This window comes from Syngnathus scovelli, chromosome 7, assembly GCF_024217435.2.
Source record: "Syngnathus scovelli strain Florida chromosome 7, RoL_Ssco_1.2, whole genome shotgun sequence".
NCBI classification, from domain to species: domain Eukaryota; kingdom Metazoa; phylum Chordata; class Actinopteri; order Syngnathiformes; family Syngnathidae; genus Syngnathus; species Syngnathus scovelli.
The window spans coordinates 1,280,004-1,305,347 of NC_090853.1; the positions used below are offsets into that span (position 1 = coordinate 1,280,004).

The 25,344-nt window shown below is 45.1% G+C and overlaps 1 protein-coding gene across 1 annotated transcript in view; it reads right to left on the bottom strand.

Moving 5' to 3' along the window:
* The window catches only part of arhgap35a (Rho GTPase activating protein 35a), a 36,445-nt gene that overhangs the window by 3,937 nt on the left and 7,164 nt on the right, over window positions 1-25,344 (bottom strand). The window contains exons 2-6 of the mRNA XM_049726086.2: window positions 8,885-12,726; window positions 5,522-5,666; window positions 2,937-3,014; window positions 1,984-2,115; window positions 427-532 (exon numbers count right to left, since the gene is read on the bottom strand). Of these exons, the coding sequence (XP_049582043.1) occupies window positions 427-532; window positions 1,984-2,115; window positions 2,937-3,014; window positions 5,522-5,666; window positions 8,885-12,610 (4,187 nt within the window). The 5' untranslated portion in view covers window positions 12,611-12,726. The remainder of the gene's footprint in view (window positions 1-426; window positions 533-1,983; window positions 2,116-2,936; window positions 3,015-5,521; window positions 5,667-8,884; window positions 12,727-25,344) is intronic.

A 25,344-nucleotide genomic window follows, 5' to 3' on the forward strand; every position in this document is an offset into this window, starting at 1 on the left:
GCTAACATGCTAATTCAGTTTCTAAACAGCACAGAGGAGATATTACAATATAACAGGGTATGAAGGTAATAAAAGGTACTGTATAAGTAATTATTTAATTTATATACTCGTGAAATATTAAAAAAGACTTTAAATTAAATTTAAATAATTTAAATTTCCATGTTTTGTATGAGTCCACTGCATTCAGATGTCTTAGGTTTTTGTTTCAAGTAATATTGACATTATAGATTTTTTTTTTAAATACATTTTTTTATTATTTTATATTTTTTATAGAATTTTGGTATTATGATGCCACTATTTTTACATCAAGGCATCAATCAGTGCGCCACCTTTGCCACTTGTACTCAATACATCCAGGGGCGAGCTGAGTAGACCCCATAAAAAGAGGTGGAGTCATCAAAGGACATCTCCGGCCTCGTCACTCACTTGTTCAAGTGTTTCATAACATATTTGAAGACCTCATAATTCTCCCGCGGGAAGCGGCGGAGAATGTCCTTCATCGTCTGGAAGCGCTGCTCCCTATCGTTGATCTCTGAATGGTGAAGAGAAAATAAGGTGAGATTAGCTTCCAAGCAGCGAAAGCGTCCAAGAGAAGACACAATAAATACAATGTCATGAAGCGAGAAGAATGGAAAAGTGTGACAAGGGAAATGAAAGCAATTTGACTCTGAAAATAATCATTCCTCTCAACAGCGGTCGGTCGGTGCATATGATGAAAAACCGATGCCAAACTGTGACACGATGACCACACACAAGACGACCACTGGAGATTTCTAGAGCATGCGCACACACACACACACAAAAACACACACTTAGGGTGTGTTAAGACTGATGGCAGTGAGGAGTGAGTCAGAAAAGCTGACATCACCCATGTAGCAGTGGATCCCGTGTGGATTGTATATGCGAGCGGGGCGGACAAAGCAGCAGATGTTCTCATCGGCGCCGCACACATGATTTACACGCAGAGAATTGGACTTTCTCATTCCATCTTAAGGTCACGGCGGATCAAAACCACATTTAAGGTGGAACGGCAACGCGCCGACTCGGGCTCCCTACGGCAAACTGTGACCAAAGTGCGATTTCTTTCATTTTACGAGCTCGCACTTGATTTGTTTCTATTTGTTGCCGGCGATTCTTGTCAAGCATTCGCCGCTTGGAAATGCTGATCGACTGCATTGTGGGTGCGGAGTCGAAAAAGGATCCGAAAATTCTTCCAAAAAAATGCTGACAAACATACATGAAGGGAAATGGGAGTGCAAAAATAGTGATGGTTGTCCAGGCCTTTTTTTTGTTGCTGTCTTCATTTACTCAAAGGCAAACCATACAAAGTAATATAAACTTTTTTTTTTTTTTAAATCCACCAAAAAGCGGGATTGTGAAAAGCACCGTATTAGTTGGCAATCGTCTACCAAAGGAAGCTTTCAGACAGCACTTATTTTCTTTTTTCCGTCCTTCTATTGTGGTAGCGCCTGCAGGAGCCTTATCAGGTCCCTGTCACAGCTGAGGGGTCTCGCCGGGGCCGTTAAAAAATGAAAAACACACACACACGCATATCTGAGGGTACGTGTGAGCCAAGCAGGGTGACAGCGCGACGCGGCCTCGGGTTAAATATCTGGCACGACGCGAGTGGAAGCTCCGCCTTAAATCTTTATTCCTGAGTGGAAGCAGGGAGACCAAAAAAGAGCAGAGCAGAGCGACCTCGTTTATCTCAACTTCATAGAGGACTTCATCGCCACGTTTACGCCATCGTAAAATAGTCTCGCCTCCATCCTGTTCCGGAGTGAGGGGGTAAATCCAATTCTCCCCATGAATGGACTTGCCTTGTGAGAGTTGTGCTTGTTAGCTTTAAGAAATGCAAAAGGGATTTCAAGGAAAATCCAATACACTCTGGATTTAAAGAAGCCCTCCTCCTCCTCCTCCTCCTCTTCCCCCACCACAATTTCCCCACCAGCCTAGTAGTATATTACTTTCTTAGTGACTTACTGAAAGCTTCCACCAGCTCGACCTGCATGTTGTAAGGTACCAGAGGTTCAGGAAGCTCGGAGAAGTAGGCCTTCATGGCGCCGGCTACTGTGTTGATGGTGAAGTCTTTCTCCACCAGGTCCAAGTTGTGATCTGATAAAGATAAAATATTTACTTTTGAGAGGCTAAAATTGCAATGAGTCAGACAATTTTAAGTTAAGCGAGGTCTTTAAATGATTAATTGATCAAAATGTCAAATTTGTAATCAATGAATTGATGAATCATTACACGTCAAAAATGGAATCAGACATAATTCCACTAAACAAAAATAACTAAATGTTTCTTTGTATTTTTCACGTCATGCAACTTGAATGTTTTTACTCGAAATGTGCTCAGATGGTACTTGCAAGTATTCGGTTTGGTTTGGGCTTTTGAATCCAATCATGAATAAAAAATGAACATCTTTGATGTTTATTTTCGGCCTGTCAAACCTTATTGCATCATTTTTGGGAAGTATTAGGAACTCATTTAGTTCTACTAGGCAATCAAAATATTAGCAACAGCTCCCGGTCTCCAAACACACGCTGTTGAATGAATAAGTCGCTGACAAAATGTCAATCATAACAACTGTCTGAATTATGCAAAACTGCTTCAAGTCTGATTCCCCGAGTTGGATTCGACCTCATTTACATGTCTATGCGCCGCCATCTTAGTCCGCTATCCATCTTACCCATGATATGCTTCATTAAACAAAGCAATCTGGAGATAATGAACTGCCCTATCCTTCTAAGACACATGCATGGGCACACGCATGCAAAACGAGAAGAAGTAGAAAACCAACGAGACAGCCACTATTTCCATCGACTATTCCCTTGTGTTATTCACTTTAAAAAATTTCAGAAAAGAGCGGGCCGGGAAATCTTCTGGGATGTTGAAGCGGATGTTTGCCGGACCAACAGTGGAGGAATACGTACCTTGTTCAAACTGGCGCTGCATGCTCTCCATCTCCGCCTTGTTCCCGCTGACCCTGTAGATGCCCTCGGTGCTCAAGCCTGGTGAAAAGACCAAATACAGATTTAGCGGCCTGTAATATTCCAGAACTTGTGACGCTTCTCATTACATTAGCTTCTATGGAAACAGAGTTGGGGGAGCCCAGGAAGAATACCACCAAAAAAAATTGATGGACGAATAACAAAAAATAGTAAAAAACAGAGTAAATTTTAAAGTACCTTGGTTAGATAAATAAATAAATAAAGCAAGCAGCCTTCAACGACAATAATACGGCTATTGTGCAGCAAGAGCACATTTAGAGTTGTGATTCATAATTTTAACAGCTTTTATTTAAAAATAAAAAAAATAAAAAGATCCATATGTCATCTCTAAAATTGTCCATTCAAACTTTTGATAGAGAAAAAGAACGATCGAAGAAGGCGAGGTAGAAAGAGATGTAAAGAAGGGTGAGACAGCGAAGAGTGCTTTCAGTCAAAGCGTGCCGCATCGACCACCTCCGTCTCCCAATCAATTATCCACAAAAGCTTTTCAAAAGCAGACAAGAAGAAAACAGGACGAGCGAGAGCAAAAGAAGGCAAAGGATTGGGAGGAGGGGAACAGGAAACAGCCAAGGCCGAGTGTGAAGCTGTGATGATAGGATGGATGTGCGGCAGGATGATGAAAGAATAACTACAGACACGACCAAGACAAGTCTCGCAATAGTGCAGATCAAAAGTCGTCGATAAGATTCCACTTTCAATTGGATCGGGGTCAATACCTCGGCCAAATGTGGCCGGTAAACAACTTTGAACGCACGCCTCCTTTTTGGAATGACCTCATTTCAGTTGAGCTAACTGCCGAGCTTATGTGAACGAGCCAAAATAACAGCGCCACCCTGGAAGAGTTGAATCACAGCGAAGATCGCACGTTCGAGTTTAACCGCCGAAAAAGTTCCGCTGGATGGGTAATAAATGACCTCGCCGTTGTTGCTTCGTATATGACGAAATGCGAATTAGCAAGCATATGAACTCAGTGGCACTAAAACGCCGGCAGGTTAAGCGCTCGCTCGCGCCCCCCGCCACATGTCACAGCGGGACTACGCTGCAGCTGATCCTGCATCAGCGCAAATTCCAAACAAGCCGTCGCCGCCCCGGAGGCCGATTTCATCGCTCACCATGGCGACAGCCGGGTCGGCGGGTGCTGCCCTTTTGTGTCACCGCCGGGCTCTCACGGCCCGTACGAGCCCAGCCCGCCCGTATCACATCCCAAGACGAGATGCGGGCGCTGAGCAAAAAAGTCAAAGCTGATGGTAGATAACAGCAACTTGCCGTGGATTTATTTGACACTCCCACATGTGTAAAAACTCCCAAATAGCGCTACAGTTATTCTGAAGAACATGGCCTCCAATAAAGAACAAAAAAGCACCGACGGCTATTTTTACAGATCACATTGGATAAAAGGAGACACATCAGCCGGTAGGTATTTTTACACAAGAGGCTAAGGATGCGGGTCAAAACGGAGAACTCGGGGGTCAGCTTCACAATGCTCGCTGATTATCAGCTGCCGCTAAGGCGACAAACACCGTGTCAGCGCTGGATCGTAATTTCCTGCCAGCGCCGTTATGGCGGAACATTGCAGACACAGATTGCAGATAAGCAAGTCTGACTTACAGCAAAAAAAATAAAAAAAATCTCATAAATGTTGTAAAGAGCGTGTGCTGCACTCACTGGACACTTTATTAGGTACACCTGGAGTTTCAAAAATGATGACATTTCACAGGCGAATACCAAAGCTAATTGTCGACTTATGGGACCACACACAATAAGAGGAATGCTGAATGAAGGAGATGAAAAATATAAGAAAGCAGAGAAACAGAAATGCGGCTGAAGAAGTAGATGAAGGAAATCAAAGATGACAGGTAGAAAGTACTCCAAGACACCGATGGAACAGAGGAAAAGAAACAAGGTCAGTGAAGGAGAAGAAGGGAAAACCAAATAAATCAAACACTGGCAGGTATAAAAGTGCAAATGAAACAGAAACAGCTCAGGTGAAGCGTGTACATCAACAAATACTCAAGCTCCGCCCCTCCCTCCCTCTCTGAAGTCATTGTAACTGCTCCATTTCACATGTGAACATGGCAAGGTGTAACCTAACGTGACGCCTCATTATGCGGCGAGTTGCCTCCGTTCTTCCGCAGGCAGGCAGGCAGCGGGCCCGCTGGATGTTTTGTAAAGCTTGAGTAATCCACGCTGGTTTTTAATGGCGGCGAGATTAAAGGCGGAATGCGATGGAATGTCAGTAAGCAGCAGAAATGTTTTCCATGAACTCACGCGCTGAGGTTTGCCTTGTCTTCTCAACAAGATGAATGTAAAGATTTTTGAAAAATATTTTGCATTAAGAAACAACAAAATATACACACGGGTATTATTTCTGTCCACTAGGGGGCACTATTCTCAAGTTCCACATTAAAGTACTGTTGACTTTGAGTGTGTGTGGCTTTAAAAAGTAAGGCCTGGCCTGCTGAGTCACTTAAAAACCTGCTTCTAAAAAAAAAAAAAGTCTTTCTTACCTTGTCTTGTTTCAATAAATTGAATACACTTCTCAACGAACACCGGGATTGGCCTCTCTGGAGTTACCGCGGTAACCAGCGGCATTCCAAAGTAGTTGCTCTCAATAGGTTTGGTGATGGAATGCCTCGGCTTGGCTCGTTGTTTCTGAAAGAAATAAAAGATATCATCTGCGTGTGGAATGGGCAAAACTTTCGACTGTCCGTAAACAAGCACAATTTCTACATTACGGTATTTACTTGAGGGCACGCACACCCATCCCGCACATTCCTTTCCAACTTATCCGATAAGCAATCATTTGTTCAATCCTGTTCCGTGTATCAGAGATAGACATCACTGCGGCGTCGTGCACCCCTCCCCCTCGGAAATATGTAATTCCTAAACTGCCTGCCTCCGTATGGTACCGAGCATTAAAGGCTTTTGATGGTCCTGTTTTGAAAGCCCTCAAGGCCGGAATCTCTAGTAAGTCTGTCAGCCCCCCCCCCCCACCCCCCGAGGCTCGGTCCTGGCAGGCCGGTCAGTCGCACGGTTGGCTGGGCGCATAGACTGCTGCCGGCGGCAGAGCGAGCCTGACAATGCAGTGGAGGAGGGCTCATTAGAGAGATGGAGCTCACTCAGAATGGCCTCTGCTCCAGATACACCAAAGGTTTTCCATCCTGCTCCAGCCGCAGAGTCAAACAAGCAATACGTCGAGACACGAGCAAGGAAGCTCTAATTAAAAGTGAGAAAGTGAACCGAGGCTGACCAGTCGCTGCATTTGTCACATTGACAGCCGAATAAACAATCAAAGATGTCGTTCGCATGGGCTCGTTGTTAGCGAGCCTCTTTCGCCCAGACACTATTTGAAGTGGTTTAAGTGGTGCTTGACTAGCTCTATAATATTTGCAATATTTCTTTTTTTTTTTTTTCAACCACTCTTGGGCAAATGTTGCAGACATAACGCAGCCACAATGGCTGACTTACTGGAAAGCATAAACGCTGAGGAAGTTTGAAAGCCATTACGTCAATTGGCTTCCTGCTCTGAACTTAGTAAGAAGTTTGAAGAGTAAAACTGACTGTTTGGTTCAACACATATAGCAGCATTCAAATTCTACTAGTCTCATAATATATGGACATTTCTGCTCCTGTTTTTGACGTCTCACTGTTCTGACATCAAATAAGCAATTCAAATAAAAAGGAGCAGTGGCAGCTTTTATGTGTACTCTTTATTTCTCCCCCAGCGACGTTTAATATCTCTGTAGGATTGTGTTGTCTATGTCGGGACTAATCTCCCACTCTCCTACTTCTTGCATGAGGACACTCAAGTGGAGCTAGGTGACAGAGGAATTCAAAACATTCCACTTGCCGGCTGAGGACAAAAAAAAAAAAAAAAAACGATGCAGAGAGCAGAGGCGGAATGTTTCCGGCCCCTCGCTGAGCGAGAGGACGGTCACACAGGTTTTGGCTGCCTCAGGTAAACAGGGGGGGGGGGGGGGATGTTAAAAGGGACTTAGAAAGCCGTTTCAATTATTTGTTGCCGCCCGTCACAGCTCAGTGTTGACAATGGCCTCGGGGCTCTCAGCGAATCTCAGATGTGTTGACTGCTTAAAAAGTCCAAACACAAAATGTACTTTGCAAGATGAACGAATAACTCAAAAACATCCACACGGTCGGCCACCCTGAGGGGATTCCAGACTGGAGCAGATTGCAAATGAAAGTTTTTTGTTTTTTTCTGTGAGGCCAGCTGTGTCGGAAACACTACGATGGAACATGATCACTTTTTTTACTGCAACAATAGCTTTTAAAACGGTTATCTAAACATGCTCGAGGAGAACGGCTAATTAGCGCAAAAATTATGTTTATTGATCTTAATTCCAGCATCGGGTCACGGAGGTTCAAGGCAAAGGTCAGACTACTGGAGCCTGCGACCTTGCTTTTGTAGGTCGCAGCCATCGTAATGATAGCGTGGCAAGTAAACAATCTGGCTTTACACTTCTCAAGCTGTTGATGCTAATAACGGGCCCTATTAACATACACAGGCGCCATTTTCACAGCAGGGAAAGTCTACGTTCACTGCGGTTTGGAATTTGCTCTACCTTGCTGGACTTTATAGCAAACGTAGCAAGTGAGCCCATGACAATTTGGTGACAGAAAGCAGATCAGACTCAAGTCAGTTGTGTTCCCTCCCACAACGGCGGAAACGCACTTTTCTACACTAGTCTTGCCTTGGGCATAAAAATAGGGCTCAATAAATGAATTATAGTATAAAAAAATGATGAATAAAAATATTTATTTTTTAGAAATATTAAATAAAAAATAAAATAAAAAACACTTGTGGCCATGGAGTGACACAACACAGATTTCACACACTCCCTTGACCTCCCAATCAATGTGTGAAAACCTATTCCGCCCTGCTAGCAGGCATGGTAATTATCACACAAGTGCAACATAGACACACAAGGGCCTTCTGTACCATGCGGCGCAAGAGAATGAACAGCATACCAGCACTGATAAACAGTTTAAGGTCAAAAGTGTCACCGCGGGGCTGGGGGAGTAGAGTGAAGGGGGAGATAGTACCTATGAAAAACACTCCGATCGAAAATCAAAGGAGTCAAGTGGAAATTGGCAAGACGACCCTTGTCACCTCGCACAAAATCATTAAGTGTTCCAATGGCAAAATTCAGGCTAGATGACGAAATATAAATCAAAATGTATTTCGTCAGGGCTGTATCTGCCCCCCCCCCCGGGTCTTGAGTTTGACATCTTACTTTTTTTGAGACCATCTGTAATCAGACTTTAATGACTAGACTTTGTTCGGAGGGCTCCCACAGAGCAGTCGGGGACAATGTAGGAAAAGTCTGTCATGTTTTCATCGGCTAAGGCAGAGCGAAAGCAGAGATTAGACTAATTAGTCCTCAACTTCACTGATAAATTAGCCACCGAAAGAAGCAGGTGTTGATTCTCAGCCAACAAACAATTAGACATGCGACAAAACATCCCGTATTACAAAATATTTAACAAGTGACACATTATATGGAGAATAATTACATTGGGCTTCGCACTTGATGATGAGTTGGCCCATTTGAAAACACGATTTATTCTTAAAAGGCGTACAAAGAACGTTGTGGTCATTTCAGAAGAAATATGTATCGCTGTGAATTAATGAACACTTTCGAAATGGCTTTACTGGCACAATAAATCACTCATTCGGTCGCTAAGCCGAAATGGAAAAAAAAGATGCCTCTGTTTTGTATTTACGGTAATTTAAAGTGAATGCGAGGTCCTCCTCCATTCAACATTCAACAGGATTGAAGGTGACATTCTCCGAGATTAAACTCATCGCAATTAACTTGACAGAGTCACGTGCAATCTATAGAAAGACTGACCTTTGTGTTTCTACGCAGGCTCTTCAGGATATTCCTCTTTTTCGGATCCTCGCTCTCCTCAATGGAATTGTCCTTCTGGGCTCCTCCGTCATCTTGGCTAGCCTTGGGCGGACCCCCCATTTCATCGTCGCTACCTATCGAGAAGCTGGTCCGAAAACTGCTGAACTTTCCGAGGCGTTTGGATCGATCTCGGTAAAGCTTGGGCTTGATCCCGATGGCTGACAATTTTCTTCTGCGTTCCAGTGAGCTGCTATCGGCTTCGCTGTCTGACCCGTTCCCCCCGGCGCTCCCGTTGGCGTGACCTTTGCTGGCGTTGCGGATGGTGATGATCTTGCCCTGTGTGCTGTCATGAGGGACGGAGTAGATGCTCTCTTCTTCGCCATGTCGCGGTTTGGTCACGGCATCCATAGGCTCGGCGTAGTCCGAAGGATCGTAGCCACCGTCGCTACCGGGAGCCCACGTGACGGCTTGAGGCAAGGATCGTCGGTTGGTGCCACCTTGTTGGTCCATATAAGGGCCAAGATTGACCTTCCGGACAGGTTTAGGTTTCACTTGAGGAGGTACCTTGTTGTTCAGCTTGCTCTCAAATGTGCTGAGCTCAGAGATGACAGAAAATGTATCGCTTGAGTCCAGATCTGGTAGCTTGAAGCTTACCAGATGGGAGCTAAGACTTCCATCATCCCTCAGGGTGGGGTAAGGCGGTGATGGGTCAATGTCATCTTCTGAGTCCATGAGAATGTTAACTGGACTGGGAGAGCCGCAACGAGGACTGGCGCTCTCATTGGTGCATGCTTCAGCCACATTCTCGTACATCTCAATAATAGTGCGCTTGTCCACTATCTCCTTGAGAAAAGATTGGAAAAGATCCATTTTATGAAGCCCGCCTACAACTCCTCCATGCCCACATATTATTGTGCTGAACCTCGCCTCGATTTCATGAGCGAGTTCCTCTCCTTGATTGACCTGCTCCCGAGCTGATTCGGAGTCTGAAAGCTCCATCTGGCTTTCCCCGACTGCTAACAACTGGACTGGAATGATGTCTTGAACCTCACAAAGGAAAGCGCATAAAGTTTCCAAAGAGGCTTTCCGGCGAGCAGAGTAAACGGCGATGTAGCCGTGGACTAGTTTAGTCTTGCGCAGGGAGAAGGAGGAATGGAAGGACAGCAAGGACAGCTCAATGGTCTGCCTCTGACCACCTACACTCAGATCCAGGAGGACCGAAGTGCCGCTGTGGAGGTTGCTAGTAGGGCGACAATGCTGAGGCAACAAGAAAGGGGCAAGGAGCTGGTCGAGATCATACGTGTCTCCGCACATGAGGCACATGACGATCTTGAGGTCTGATTCTACAATTGCTTGGGACTGAGAGTCTCTGAAGGCAGACAAAGAAGGCGCTACGGGCGGCGAGCCGCTGCGAAGGCTTCTCCGAGACTCTAAGAGGCCTCTCAACATCTGGTTGAGATGTTTCTCGTTGAAATTGCGTCCGTAACCCATGCCCGGAGAGGCGGGGTCGAGGTAACGGCACTGCTGCTTTGCGGCCACCTGCAGTCCTTGATGGATAAGCGTCTGAGCTGTTTCTCCTCCAATATCCCCGATGGAACCAACCCCACGCTTGGTCACGAGCAGGAGGAAAAGCGGGAGCTGGGCTAGAATGTTCTCTCGGTCCCTTCGACTTATAGTCGACTCTCTGAGCTTTTCTACGCTCTCGACGACGTACGACAGAGACTCCTTGGAGTTGTACAAACAGAGGCAACCGTGCGGCGTGAAGGTCGGCGTGTGGAAGGAATTAACCGGCAGACGTACGTTGCCCTCGATGGGACGAAGAGCTAATTCGTAGATCTTCCCGTCTAAAACGTAGCGATCGTCGCTGGTACACAATGCCCTGATCTCGTTTGCCATCTCTCTGGCGAGTCCATCTCTCCCTAGTATGACCAGATTGATCCTTTCTGCCCTGCCCCCATCCGGTCTTGAACTATCTGGTGACGCGTAGCGAGTGGGGAACCTGGAAGCAAGTATCTGCTCCAGTTTAGAGTCCACACAGTGAGGGCTGTTGGGACAGGTGTCCTTTGTGGGATGGTAGACAAAGTGGATGTGTTTTAATACCAAAGCGTCCCTCTCGGCCTGCAGCTTCTGTAAGGCTTTGAATCGTAGTTCTTCGCCCAGTACTTCCTGGATGGCTCCCATTTTTTCTTTACTTGGCTTCGCATCTACCTCCAGTTCATAAAAAAGTTCGGAATATTCAAGAAGCAGTTCTTGAAAGTCCTCTTTGGCTCGGTCAATGATCTCCTTCTGGTGTTTGTTGTAGATATCTAAATATTCCGCTTCGTCGAGCCACTGGTAGAAGTCTTCATTCATGATGAAGCTCCGAGCCTCCTCCCACGGTTTTCCAGGAGTGATGAACGGAGAGACACTCAGTTTTTCCTTGAACTCCCATCTCATTTCATTTCGTTTGCGGTCATTCCTGAGCTGCTCCAAGTGGGTCTCGTAAACAGCCTCGGCCGTGCGAGTTTCGAGAAGGTCTTGAGGGATCCGATCGTCCTCCATGTTGTCAATGTGGGGCGTGGTCTCCCACGGCGTGTCGTCCAAGACAACAAACCAATGGGAAAAATCTCTCTTGGTCTCCAGTACTTTCTGGACTCCAGACCAGCTCAGGTGGTCTATCTCATCTAACTGCGGTAATAATGTAGACAAAGCCTGCGGCAGAGTACTCAGATAAGCCTTGCGGCGTTTTTCGATATGATCTTGCTTTAGTCTATGCACGTGTTGTTGGAAGAGTTTCTTGGCTTTGGCCGTCCCCTCAAGGAAGACGTAGTCCTTGTACTCCGAGGCTGTCTGCATGCGGCGACTGACGGCGGGCCACAACTCGTTGTGGTTCTTCACAATTCGGTTGACGAGCCACTCGTAGCGGTCCTTGGCCGAGGCGATCTGCTGACTCCTCTGTTTCAGCGCCTCGAAGTAAAGGATTATTTTGGGCTTCCCTCTACCTTTGTCGATGAGTTGAACAAGTGTCAGAAAAGCGGAATCGACGTTGACATTTAAGCGTGCTGAAGTTTCAACCACCTGGAGGTTTTTCTTCGCTAGTGCAAAGGTGTGCGAATCCTTAATATAGCGCTCGACTCCTTCATCGCATTTGGTGAGAACCAGTACCACGGGTTTCTTAGTTTTGGCGAGTTGGTTGTACAGGTTTGTAACAAACTTCATCTGGTCCTCGAAACTACGGTTCATGCCCCTGCTAACATCGACGCAAAGTAAGAATCCGTCGACCATCAGCTTGCCCTCGGGCATCTGTTTCTGCTCAAAGTCTTGCTCGAGCCCCAACTGGTCCGTGCAAAAGTACATCAGCTTCTCGGCCGAAGCTAACTTGTTGGAGGCGGCTCTTTTGATATACGGCTGCAGTGCCGTGCTCCGGTGCGGCTGGAACGTCTGGTCATCGATGAATTCCGTCTGTTCCACCACGTTCATTCTGCACTCTGGCCCCTCCTCCACGGTCCTGCCAGCTTCTCCCCAGAACAGGAAGTGGTCATTGTTCACCACACGGCCTCCGAAGTCACTGGTGCTGAGAACCGAGGTGTGATCCAGGTAGAAGTCGTCAGCGCTCGGCCGAACGAAGCGGTTGCACAGGCAGGACTTTCCCACTCCGCATTGGCCTTTTTCTTTCTCTGTACCGGACAGTCCAACCACAACCAGGTTGTAGGTGGGATCCCGGACATCTTGCTTTTTGGCCATCATCGTCGCTGGCAGAAGCTCATCCTGTCATGCTTGCCTCAAGCTCTACGGAGAGACGGAGGCCACCAAGGACACGGCGATCCCATGCAAAGAGGTTTTCACTGTCCTCGGATCTGACCCTGCAAGACAGACAAAAAGAAGACTGAATTAATCAAGTGATACTCAAATCTGGGTCTTGCCGTGAAATAAGTTGTGGTGTCATTGGTTTCAAGGGAACACACACACACACACAATTGTGAAAACTAGCACATCAAACTCCCAAACGAAAGACACATACGACAAATAGATGAAAGCACACAAGTGTTCCAGTTTACTAATTAGCCAACTAGGGAAAGCCATCTGCATTTTAAAAGCAGAAAAGTCTGTTTGCTAACATGTCTCAAAATCAAAAACATGTTTTCTTACTTTTCTCAAATGGCAAAAAAAAAATAATAATCTGATACAACTGATTTAAAAATCGCTCATGTGCCAACAGCCGTTCACGAGGAGATGCAAAAATTAAGTGTTGGCATCCAAGCATTTATTTGGTAGCTCAATCGCCATTTAATGAATTCTGGCATGAAACACGGCCTAAAAATAAATTACCAGACAAGTATGCTCTTTGTGAAAGGATACCCGCTGACGGTACAATTTAGAAAGTCTTCCAAAAGATGCTAGACAACCAAACATAGACATGACAATTTAATCCACCAAAACAAACTTGAAAACGATTATTCAGTACGAGTGGCCTGGTTGAAAGGCTGCAAAACCAAACCAAGCCTTAGTCTCAAGGATCAGGTGGTAGAAATAAATAACATTTTAAATCAATAAATAAAGGGAAAATAAAATTAATAAATAACTAAATAATTAAATCAACTCAATGCAATCTTTCAACGGCCAGGTATTAACCACGGGATAAAGCAAATTTCCAAATTTCAAAGCTGACACTTCCCCAACCTGGATTTCTATCATTCCTAAAAGACTCCCCATGTTACAAAAACAATATTCCCTGCTGTGCTTTGCCAGGTAGGAGACAAAGAGGGAATCGTTATCAAAAAGAATGTCTCGTTTTTTGATGTTGCTAGAGGAAATATGCATCAAATATTCATCAAGGTGTTCGAACAACACAATGCTAGACGTGTTGTCACCGACACAAATACGTCAATTGTATCTTTACGTACCCCCAGATCAATTTCCAAAGAAGCTGACCCAATCTCAAGTCAGGAACTTTCTTGGTACACTTGCAAAAACCATCGAGCGAGTGACAAATAGGCACGTCCTACTTTCGACCTGCATTAGCCAACTGCTGACCTACATTAGCGTAAGCAAACATGCCCGGGCATGTGGACACAAAGACGACGCCGATGATTCCCTTTTATGTAACATGCCGGCGATCATTAATGGCGATGAAAGTTCCTACAGATGATTTGCTGAGCCACCTTTGTTCCGAGTCGAAGCTTTACATGGGAATCGTTTGTGTCAACACGGTTAACGACGTAGCGGTTTTTACAGAACCGTCTTTACTAACAACTGAGAAAATACATTTGATCACACAAAGGAAGACTTGGTGGATTTTTTTAATGCTTCTTCTGGAAAGCGACATTTTAAAATAAAATATATATACCGAGCACCTCCATGTTAATTACGATGCAGGAAAAACAAGAGTGACAAAGGTGGTGGAAAAAAATGCAGGAAAGAATGGAAGGAGACGTTTTGGGGGTGGGAAGTGAGTAGACAGAGAGAGGATGGGGGTATGGAGAAGAATGGCTTGGAGGGGAAGGGGATAGAGGTCAGTGGCCCGGGCCATGTGAGCTGCACATTGGAATCCCCTCAGGAAAGAAGGAGCAGGGCGTGGTCAAGTGTGGATGATTTAAGGGGCGGAGTCTAATGCGGTTTTGAATTCAATGCTGATAACACTGGTCCACAAAAAAACAACAACAATGCAAGATGAGGAGAAAAGAATTCAAGACAACTCCTCCTGGAAACAAATGAATGTTAGCTGCTGATGGGGAACATTGCGCATCTCAATGATTAATTTCCCAGATTTCCCCGAGATATTCCTTGAGGTAAACCATTTCCATAATGACAATAGTGTTGGATTTCTTTTGTGCTGATTGTCACATATTTTGGAATGAAAAGTGCTCAATGAAGAGTCACGCTTGCGGGATTGCCTCGCCAGCCTTTTGCCGGCAGCGGGATCCACTCAGGAGGGCTGGGGGGAAATCGACAAGGTCATGAAATAGTCATGAAGCAGCGCGACGGCCATGACGGCGGCGGCACAAAAGTGGGAAAGTCAACCTCTTGCCGGTTTTTCCCCTTCTTTCACTTGAGTATGATGCAAGCGTGCAAGCACTTCCTCCCACCTCGCCCTTATTGCTGTTCTGCTCGTGTGTCGTCACCCCCGCCAATATTATCTCCCTCATTGCCATCAGTCAGGCTTGTCTGTCCGACTGTCATCCTCTCCCACGTTTTTCCTCTCCCCCATCCATAGCAGCGTCTCGGGGGATGTGTTGTCCATTAGTAAGAAGATGGAGGTTGAGGGCAGGAGATAGAAGCTGTGGGTAGGAACACTCCTTACGTGTTTGCTATTTCCTGGTCATTGTGTTGTCCAACTTTGAAACGGTACAAAAGGACAAACTGCGTTATTATTATTTTCTCAAAACTAGCCTTGATGTTTTCCTGAAGTTAAAAAAAACAGGAAGTGAAATGTGGTTCTTATCTGTGTGAGCGTTTTATTGAGTTACAGCCCGAGCTACTATTTGAGACATTAGCATGCTAATCCCGTTTGAGAGACTTGAAGGCCCTCAAATATGGTAACACATGATGAGAGATCTGTCAGAAAAGTTATAGGACTGGGATCACATGACTGGCAATGACGACTCATGGTTGGTTCATCATGAAAAAGCCGTCTGCTCGCAATGACCTGAGCATCTGACGGTTCCTGGCTCCAAAGACTTTGGTCAAGACAACGGAGAAGGCGTGGCAGGAAAAGCTGGAAAGGGGAAAACGAATAGTTTGAACTTGAAATATATCTTTTGTGACACCATGCCTGGAACTTTTCTAACACACCTCAGGCAGGGCTGGACACTGTGGGTAAGATTTATTTTGTTGAGACATCAAGGCATGGAAAAACTGGAGGGTGAGCATTTTCCTTCCATGAATCTGAGACAGTAAGCAAATTCTTTGTAGCAGATTTTTTTTATGTAACAACCAAGATAGTGACAAGTGAAAATAAAAATGCAGCATCAGTCACACATGCACAGTCTGATCCAGAAGACTCGCAAACTGGATTACGGACACGGTGTGGATTAGCTAGCGCGATTTGCATTTTCCCATTGGTATGATCCGATGGCACGGTGATAAAACAGCGACGGGGAAACGGTAACAAATCCCTTCGTGTCTGTCACACCGCGCGGCGCATAAGCTAACATTTATGACTTAGCAAACATACACAAAATACGTTGGTTTATCTGCCCTTTTAGCTCACTTCCACCTCGGACACCGATAGACCTCCCGAGGAGAGTGGCAGGCAGACGGACAGAGGGCGGAAGGATGCAGGATGAGGGTACACCAAAAAAAAAAAAAGGACTGTAAACAAACATGCACTCAAGGATGCAGGATACAAGACACGGATGGCTGAGGGGAAAGTGAACTTCTACGCCAGATAAAAAAAAAAAAAAAGTTCTTGGAATAACGATGAGGCGATTTGGGAGAAGGCTAAGGATAAGAGGGGAAGAGAAAATGTGTGTAATGGCGGTTTAACCTCTTCAACTGCAGCAGAAGGTCTCGCTGATAGCGGCGCTAAATATAATGTGCCGGTAGACGATGACAGCTGGAAGTCCAAACTACTGCCTTATAAATCCTCTCAGTACAGCGCATTCATCCAAAAGTAGTGACAGCGCCGTGTCGACTTCAATGCGGAGGCCATTTCTCTACCAGTGGACGTCAAGAGAGCGGAAATTATGGGACTCGAGTGCTTCCGAGACAATCATGAAGAACCTTTTAAAAGTTTGGACCAAACTTGTTGACGGGCATATACGAGAAGTAACTTGAATAAAGTATTCATAGGGATGTGCAATGTTTGCCTTCACGTTATATGGCAATATAAAATATATAATGTAAAAATTAAATCTCACAAAATTTGGTTCACATGTTCATCAAAACCATAATCCACAAAATGTCTGTAAAAAAAAAAAAAGCAAAAATAATGCAGGAAATATTTACCCATCTGATTAAAAACTAAATCAGCCAAATACTCCTTTTGTTAATTGATTTCACTACCATTTTGAAAAAGAAAAAAAAGAAACCAGTCGACATGAAATGATGTTAAAGCCGTTTCTTGAGTTGCCTTGGAAGCAGCAGGTTCTAACACATTTGAGATGCTGCTGCACCCAGACGCACTCTTGAGGGACAGATGGTCTTCACACTCACACACACAAAAACACACACACATGCACGCCCTGTCTGCAGTCCGCTTCAACAGGCAAAGTTGAAAAAAAAAATTCAGCTTTTAAAGACACCTCACTTCCCCCGCCATGAGTAATTTGCATGCATTGCTGAGTCTTGGGGCCAATTAAATGAGAGAAAGCGAAATGGAGAACAAGGGTCAGCCGCAAGGGAAATGAAAGATATCGTAAGGCTATTTCTAAGAATGCGTCGGAGAACGTCACTTCTGCACTGGGTCTGTTCGAGTCGTGTGTTGAGAAGGCCAGGCGCCATTTGGGGCGGCCTCGGGCAGAAGTCAACTATGACTTCTGCTCATTGGGCTCACTTTATAAATGCTCTGATGAATTAGAAATAATAATAAAACCAAAGATGACTTTCCGGCAGCAAAGTCAGTTGAAGTTGAAAGGCGGTGAGGAATGAGAAGGCTAACGCTAACCGTTTCTGTGCTTGGCTAATGCTACGCTAGCAGAGCGACTTAGCCATCGCTCATATCCACAAGTGGGGAAACACACATTTTATTTTGCCTCTTCATCCAAGACAGTGTCAATTAGGTTGGTTTCTACTGGTTTCCATGGTAACCAAATGTCACATTAATCCAGTTATTTTTGAACGTAGCAACCCTTTCGCTGCTGAGGTCACCTCCATTAAGACTCCCCAAGCACACCCATAACCTCTTGAAACCTTTCTAATCTTTGATCCCGAAGGGAAAAAGGGGGGAGGAGATTTCGCAAGTCCGAGAGCACACCAAAATATGTGGTCATTATTGTGATTGTCACGTATAGACAAGGGATTATTTTTGTTTTTACTTTCTCCATCACTTAAGGCATTTCTCTCTCTCCTGAGTCTCCATGGGGAGCATCGAGGGAGACAGGAAGGGTGAGTCACTTATTTAGACAACTTCGAGCAGCACAGGAACGACCTCGAATGGGAGTTTGACCGAAAGACCTTGAGTGGGCTTATTTGGAAAACCCACTTGCGCCAAGACAGGCAGGCCGGCCAGCATCCAAATAGAAGAACATTCCCACCCCGACCTTTACGTTAGATAAAGCCCCTTTTTGCAACTGCATTCTGCAGGAACAATTACAGCCATGTGATCCATCCATTCACCTAGCCAAAGTGTTTTATAGTTTTTTAATTAATGAACTAAACATACGTGGGCATCAATCACGGCGCTAAACAGCGGACCGAGCCTGGCTAGCGGCCCAAGAACCACTCTGATGTTTGGAGTTTCAAGTGAGGCTCTCGCCCGACTCGAAACAATCCTAGACAGAAGCTAAATCAAACTCCCGGCACAATAACGAAGGCGGCTAATTAAATCCTACGAATTAGAAGACAAATGGCGCGTTGAGGAACGGCAAGACCAATCTAAAGTCGATTGAGCCCTGACCGCACTGGTAAATATTGTCCCGCTGGTTCCCGCCGCACGCCATATTAAATCCCATCCGCACACGTCCACATTAATTGGCCTGTCAGGAGGTGCGTTTGTCGGGGCGCTATGCACGCTGACATGCTAACCTCCAGTCGGATTTCCATTTCGATCATGACAGACACACGTGGCGTTGACACCATGTTACGAGTGTGTGTGTGTTGGACCTCAACGTAATTGGGGTGATAAATCCTTGTCAAAATGAACAACTGAGTTCAAGTTATTTCAAGCACACGTCAGTGAGTTGTCATCAAAATTCACAACTGAAATTGAGCTTCTGAGGGTTCATTAAGCATTGTGAGTGACTTCTATGGCTTCAAATGTTATTATTTGGAGATTGGTAGATTGCTGAGCCAAGAAAAACAAATCCAAACCTTATTGATCGCAATATATTCATTAAGTTACAGCTGATTTTATTTCAGGCTATTTGAGCCGTCAACTTTTGACATCTCAGGCTGAGCATTTTTTTCAAGCATAACATTTCCTTGCCATTGGCTCACTTAGTGACATTGGACGGGGTTTGACATTAACGGATTTGACGGATATAGATGTCAAAGATACATTTAAAATGGCATAGCATTGAATGGTGGCTTCAATGCCAGTACGACGCTGACTCAGGTCACCGCGGACAGTACCGACCCCGGCCTGAAAAGGTCAATCAAAATTTCATACATTCTAGCTTTTCGATAAATAAAACAGTTCACATTTTGGCACTACACACAATAAAATAAAACAGAACTTTTGTACCTCCAAGTGTGTCTCTTTTTAGTACATGTACTGTTTGTCTTGTACAAAATATCCCATTGAGAGCAATAGTCTGGAGAAGACGAGGAGAAAAAATAAAAAAAGAGCCGTTGAGCTGTGGGCTTTGCGATATCACATAATAAAAACGTACAGCCGCTCCGCCGGGCTGAAATAAAGTGTACACGTCACCCAATTGCAAATGCTTCTGTTGGAAAATTATTTTGCTGCTGCTGCTGTGGCACCATTTCTTTTTCCCCCGGGACATATTGTACACACGCTGAAATGGCCGCAAGAGACCCTCCCTAACTACGACTGGCACACAATTAGCTAAATGAACAGCATCGACTGAAGCATGACGTGAAGTGCACAGGTGCAAATTCACTTGTTGGAGATATGACAAGTCCAATTAATATAGAACGCAATGCTTGGGGGTTTTCTCCAATTGTCTTACTGGACACCATACATAAAAATGAAAAAAAAAAGCCGAGCGTGCAGTATTAAGGCAGCTGGACCTGACTGGTGACAACACTCCCATTCATCAGCAGATCCCTGGAGAGTCCTCATCCCTCGGCACTGTACAAGGGCCCCGTGTCAGCATCATCGAAGAGTGTGACTCGTGAGCGTGCGTCCGTCCGTGTGTACGCACATCTATTATTCATCAGCGTGCAATCACGTGAACAAAGTGTCTCTGCCAGAAGAGATAAGGCCTTCTTTATTTTTGCTTCCCGCTTTTGTGTGAATGGATGTTTGTGTTCTTCACATTTGTAAGGAGAGGGAGGAACGGGGGGAAAAAAAAAAGAAATACCCAACAGAGAAAGCGAATCGCTTATTGGCATGACAGACAGGAAGGGGTTTATCGAGTCGTATTTTCACGCGAGCGCTCAAGCTTGATTCGGTAGGAGACATTTGCGTCTCCCTCGGCAACACATGGCACTCAGTGCCCATGTAGCCCTTCAGCTATAACGAGACAACACTGTCAACCCTCACGGTGGGCTCCGTTCCATTTGCAGTCTGGCTTCCCACAAAAGCCAACGCACGCACGCACGCACACGCTGCGCTGGAAAAGGCTGAAGAGAATTTCATAAGGCATGAAGGAACGCTTTACGGGTGCTGCCTCTCATTGTATTTTTATACAGAGATATGACAAGATAACCGCCACGTATCAGCGATGTGTCGGATAACCATTTCTTCCCGAGACCAAACTGAAACCGAAATGAGCGGGAAATCAAAATGTAATTCAACTGGAACTAAAAAGTCCGCCATTGAAAGTGGCTCTTGTTGGATGGAAGACTTCTTCTGTCCACCTCAGCATTTCTAAACAGTTATCTTCACCAAGCACAGGAGGAAAGGTCATTTATTTTTTTTCTTCCTCTATCCTCTCCTCTCGACATCGCCGTCCTCCCATCACCTCTCCTCCTCCTTCTCCCCCGTCTCATTTATCTCCTCCTCCCCACCTGCTCTCGAGTCCCCCCCCCCCTCGGCTTTTATCTCCCCCTTTCAGCATCCTCTACCTCTTCCTTCGCCGTTTCCTCTCCATCCTCATCCTTCCAACGACCGCGCTGTTCGGGCACTAAACAAAGCCGCCTGTGGCGTCATATGAGAGCTAATCAAGCAAGACCACAATGCAGGCCATCATCGTGCAAGAAGGTAAGAAATAGAGGCAGCAGACTGGAGGGAAAGTTGGAATGGAAATGGGAATAATAAATGTGGACAGAGACAAATTGCCTTCAAAGTCTGATCAACTAAATTAAGGGAGGCTAGTGTTTACCTTGACTTGATCCTAATGAACCTTGACTGTTGCTGACTGGAATGAAGAACCAAGGTTGAATGAAGTTTGAAAGTCTGTAGTTCTATCAAGAATTCATTAGCTTGTAATTCTGCTGAAAAATACTTTAAAAAAAAAAAAGAAGAAAAACAGAACCAACACTCTACAATTGTCAACATACCGTTAGCATATATGTTAGCTAAGTTAGCAGTCGCTAGGCAGGAAAATATTACAATGCCCCCCCTCAAAAAAAAGTCAATGACAAACACGATCGCTTTACTGCTTAAATGCTAACAAAATAAACTCACCTAAGCTAACCGTACACTTTGATCTGCTGACGCCCACATCACTCACCATCTAAAAGCCGCTCACTGGGGAGGCAACCCAGGTGAGGATGCGAGCGCTCAGCTGCAGAGCTACAACCAGAGTACCATCTGCTCATTTGAGGGTCAAATAATTGCTGTTGAAGAGACAACAAAGAAGCCGGAGTAATATCGAGTGGCGGCAAGCGGGGATACGGCAACCTCGGCGGATCGCTCGTTTTAACCAAGATACTAACCGCAGTGTATCCCACTTAGAATTTACAGCCTAAATCCTCATGTCAGTTCTCAACAAAATCACTCATGCAACCATTAAGAGAAAGACGATATACTGTAGCATCTGCTTCGACCATGACACAAAGACGAGCGGTGGTGGTGGATCAATAACCTCGGCAATTATGAACATTCGATGTCACCACAAAAAAGCCTCCAACAGTATTTCTCTCATCCTCACAATCATCTTCCACTGGCCCCGCCCACCCAACTGGCTCAGCCAATCACAGTGGGATCTTACAAAAACTGTTGAAAAAATATCTCAAGTCCATAAAATTGCTGTCTTTGCCATATTAGAAACATTATTATCTTTTTAAAGGTAGACATTTTGTCATGACACACGTGTACCTTATGAAGTTTGAGATAAAGGAAGAAAATTAGGTCAAACAAAAACTTTTTGGGAATACACAAAAGATGCTAGAAGAACAACAGCGGGTGAGAGAGTCCAAAATGTGCTAAAAGGCAAAAAAAAAAAAAAAAAACCCTCTTTAATTAACTTGTTGTACTGCTCACCACTTTCCCAACATTCTGAGTCAGGAGTTTGCATGGCTGGAGAATTCGGTGATGAGGCGCCTTGGCTTGACAGAGCCAGTCATTATGTCCTCTCTCGTTTGGTTTGCGCGTGTGCGACTTTCATCAAGTTCAGCGACATCTTCCACTACATTTATTGTTCATCTGTGCGACGATGATTTGAACAAAAGGTCACTGCGTGAGTAGCAAGTGACAGTTTATAATAAACTTATCATACCAAGGAGAAAATCTCATCAGTCAATGTTTGACTTTTCCCGACCGCAAGCATATTTGAATCAGTTGGTCTGGAAAAGCAACAGATAGTCTTCTTGTTCGAAAATTCAACAGTACTTGAAATTTGCCGCGACAAGGAATTTGCAGATCTTATCGAATCAGTACGAACGGAAGACAGTGAATTCGGAAAGTGCCGCCACGAGTTGGACGGTGGCGAGCGCGATGGCAGGATTTGGGATTTGAGTCTTTTAACTTCATTAGTTCCGCTTCAGTCTGGGGCCTGTAGATTATGTCTAATTAAGCAGCTTAACACGGCTTAAAAAGCCCCGCACAGAAAGCACAAGAACCTTATCTGTCAACCTCCTCAAACCGTTCTTCACTTCCCCTTTTCTTCCTGTGGCGGGCCGACATAAATTCAGCGCATGGCCTTTAATGCCGCCAGAGATTAGCGGCTGCGACATCGGTGTGGGCGGGATAGCGAGCGGCCGCCGTGATAGCACGTTTGGTTGCCTGGGTATCAAAAGAGACAGACGTGATGAAGAAGCTTTGGCTTTGCCAAAAATAAGGCCCACCGCCACATTAACAGCGTCGTCGTGTTAGCAATAGCAGGCACGTAAACGACCAGCTCAGCTTTTTTTAACGAGCAGACATCTTAAATGTCTGGTAAATGAGACAGCTGGGTTCCATATTGCAGGGGAAAGGATTTGAGTGCATATGTCTAGCCTAGCGTAGCATATGTGTAATGTTAGCATTCCAACAGCTAGCATGGAAAGCTTTTTTTTTCTAGCAGGTTTGGGATGGTCTTCTGAAATAACACAAAACAATTATTCCATACTCTCCTCTGTTGTCCATATCATAATTCTAATAAATAAAGGCAATTATCATTCATGTTTTATTATTATTTCACATGTTAACACGAAAAGTGTTTTAGTTTTTGTCTCAAAAACTATATGTAGAATTAACAACCCTGATTTCCTATGGGAGCAAAAGCTTCCAAGACAAATGGCGATTAAACATCAAGGTATTGTTCTTACAGCTTGTCAGCTTTCTGCTGCAGCTGCATGTTCTTCCACGTCCCTCAAGCCACAAAAACCGGACAACAAGCTCACAAACATGTTCTAACATCTGGTTGCTGCCTTCAGGGGGGAAGGGACTCGGCGGGGATCACCGACTGGTATTTATCAGACAAAAGGTGTCTCGGCTAACTGTGTTAACTGTTTTGTTGCATTACACGGACCTATTTATGTCAAATAAGACTTTAAAATAGTACTGAATGTTGTTGACAACACGGTGAGAGTGTCTGTGTAGTAAATGCGCCTATAATAGGTTTTCCTGAAATACCACCCGAAAAAAAACACTTTAAATGTTTGTGTACCTACAACTGTGTGTGTGTGTGTGTGTGTGTGTGGTCCTTACACGCCTCCTAAACAAGGTTAGTTGGTAGACCGGAGTGCCAAGTTTTACAGCCAATGAGTAAGCAGCGTTAGTATGACATCGCCGGGTGCCAGCACAGAGCCGTGATTTTGGAAGTGTTGACACACGAGGTCACAGCGAGTTTGGCTAGATTCTGCTTTCTATTTCTGCCAATGAACAACATCTCGGGCAAGAGATGGTTCTAGAAACACAAAGAGAAAAAATTCCACAAAAATTGTGCGGTGGACGAAACAAAAGACGCTCATTTCTTCATGTGTAGTCGCTACAGATTGGGCAAGATGGCCGCCCTCAGGACGGCTCCGTCTTGTTAACAAGCGCCGACGCACTAGGGTGTCTGAGAAAGTGGTCACAGGCGGTCTGTTAGGCGGTAAACAGCCTCTGATCCAAATCCGCCGAGCGTCTATTTTCCGACAACTCCTCCTCCGCTCGGCCGCCCCGTCAATGAGAGAGCAAGTGGAGGTGTTTAAATGATGAAAGCCAGCCAAACAACAAACGTAACGGGAAGGGCAAAGTGGCGAGGGAGAAGAAGAGAACGGGCGTACGAGGTGGCGATGGAGAGATAAAGTCAAAGCATGATGGACGTAGCCACTAGAAAGGAGGCTGGAGTGAAAAGAGAGGCGCTATCTGATAGAAGGGATTTGCTCTACCCTGGAACAGTAATTTACTAAAGCCATTCTGCACAGGCCCATCAGTGGCGATCTGCTGGCTGGCAGATTAGATGGCAAAACGGCATCTTTCCGTTCAGCCAATCAGCAGCCGGGAGCGGGTGAGAGGATGAAAGAATGACGGAGAAGAAAGAGAAGGGCTGCTGGTGGATTTCCTCGACATCTGTTGAACGGAGGAAAGCGACATATGCAAAATATTACTTTTTTTTTTTCTTAGCCTTTGCGAGGCCACTTTTTTTTTATGTGACCAATTCTTTTATATACATAAAAGACAGCCCTGACATCTAAATGTCAAGCTCAAATCAATAGTGTGCAAAATCCAGCACCACTGAGGGTAATAGAAAAAAACCAAAAAGGTTAAAAGTGGAAACAGGTGAGTTGATTCTTTAAAGTTAAACTAAATGGATTAGCACTGTGTGTTGTGCTTAAGCACACTGCATGTACATCACACACAAGCCATGAACTGTTTTTGAATGTCCACATCCTGTCTCGGGTTTTAGCACTGACTTATGAAAAAAACCCAAAATGGAACAGCAGCGAGTTGTTCCGTCCCCCGTGGACTTTGCCATCACCACTTCCTGTGCTCACTTTGGAGCTGGTGCCCAACCTCAAAGCACCCTTGAGGGGGGGGATCCCATGAGGAGAAGACTGACATCATCCATCCATGTCTCCTGTCAAGTCCGAACCCTAGAGAACCAGGCGTGGGCGGGTAAACGATCCGGGCTTCATGAACAAAAAAAACTCACGTGAACACTCAGTGTTACACAATTTCCCAGAATTGGATTTGTTATGGCCAAACACTGAGTGGGGACAACCAGAGGACATATTTACATAGTTCTGAAGCAAAAAAAAAAAAAAGAACAACGGGAGTCTCCGTAGCGGCACGCAGCGTTCATGTCGGGTCGGTTCGTAAGCTAGAGCTGCCGTTCAAGGGCAGGTTC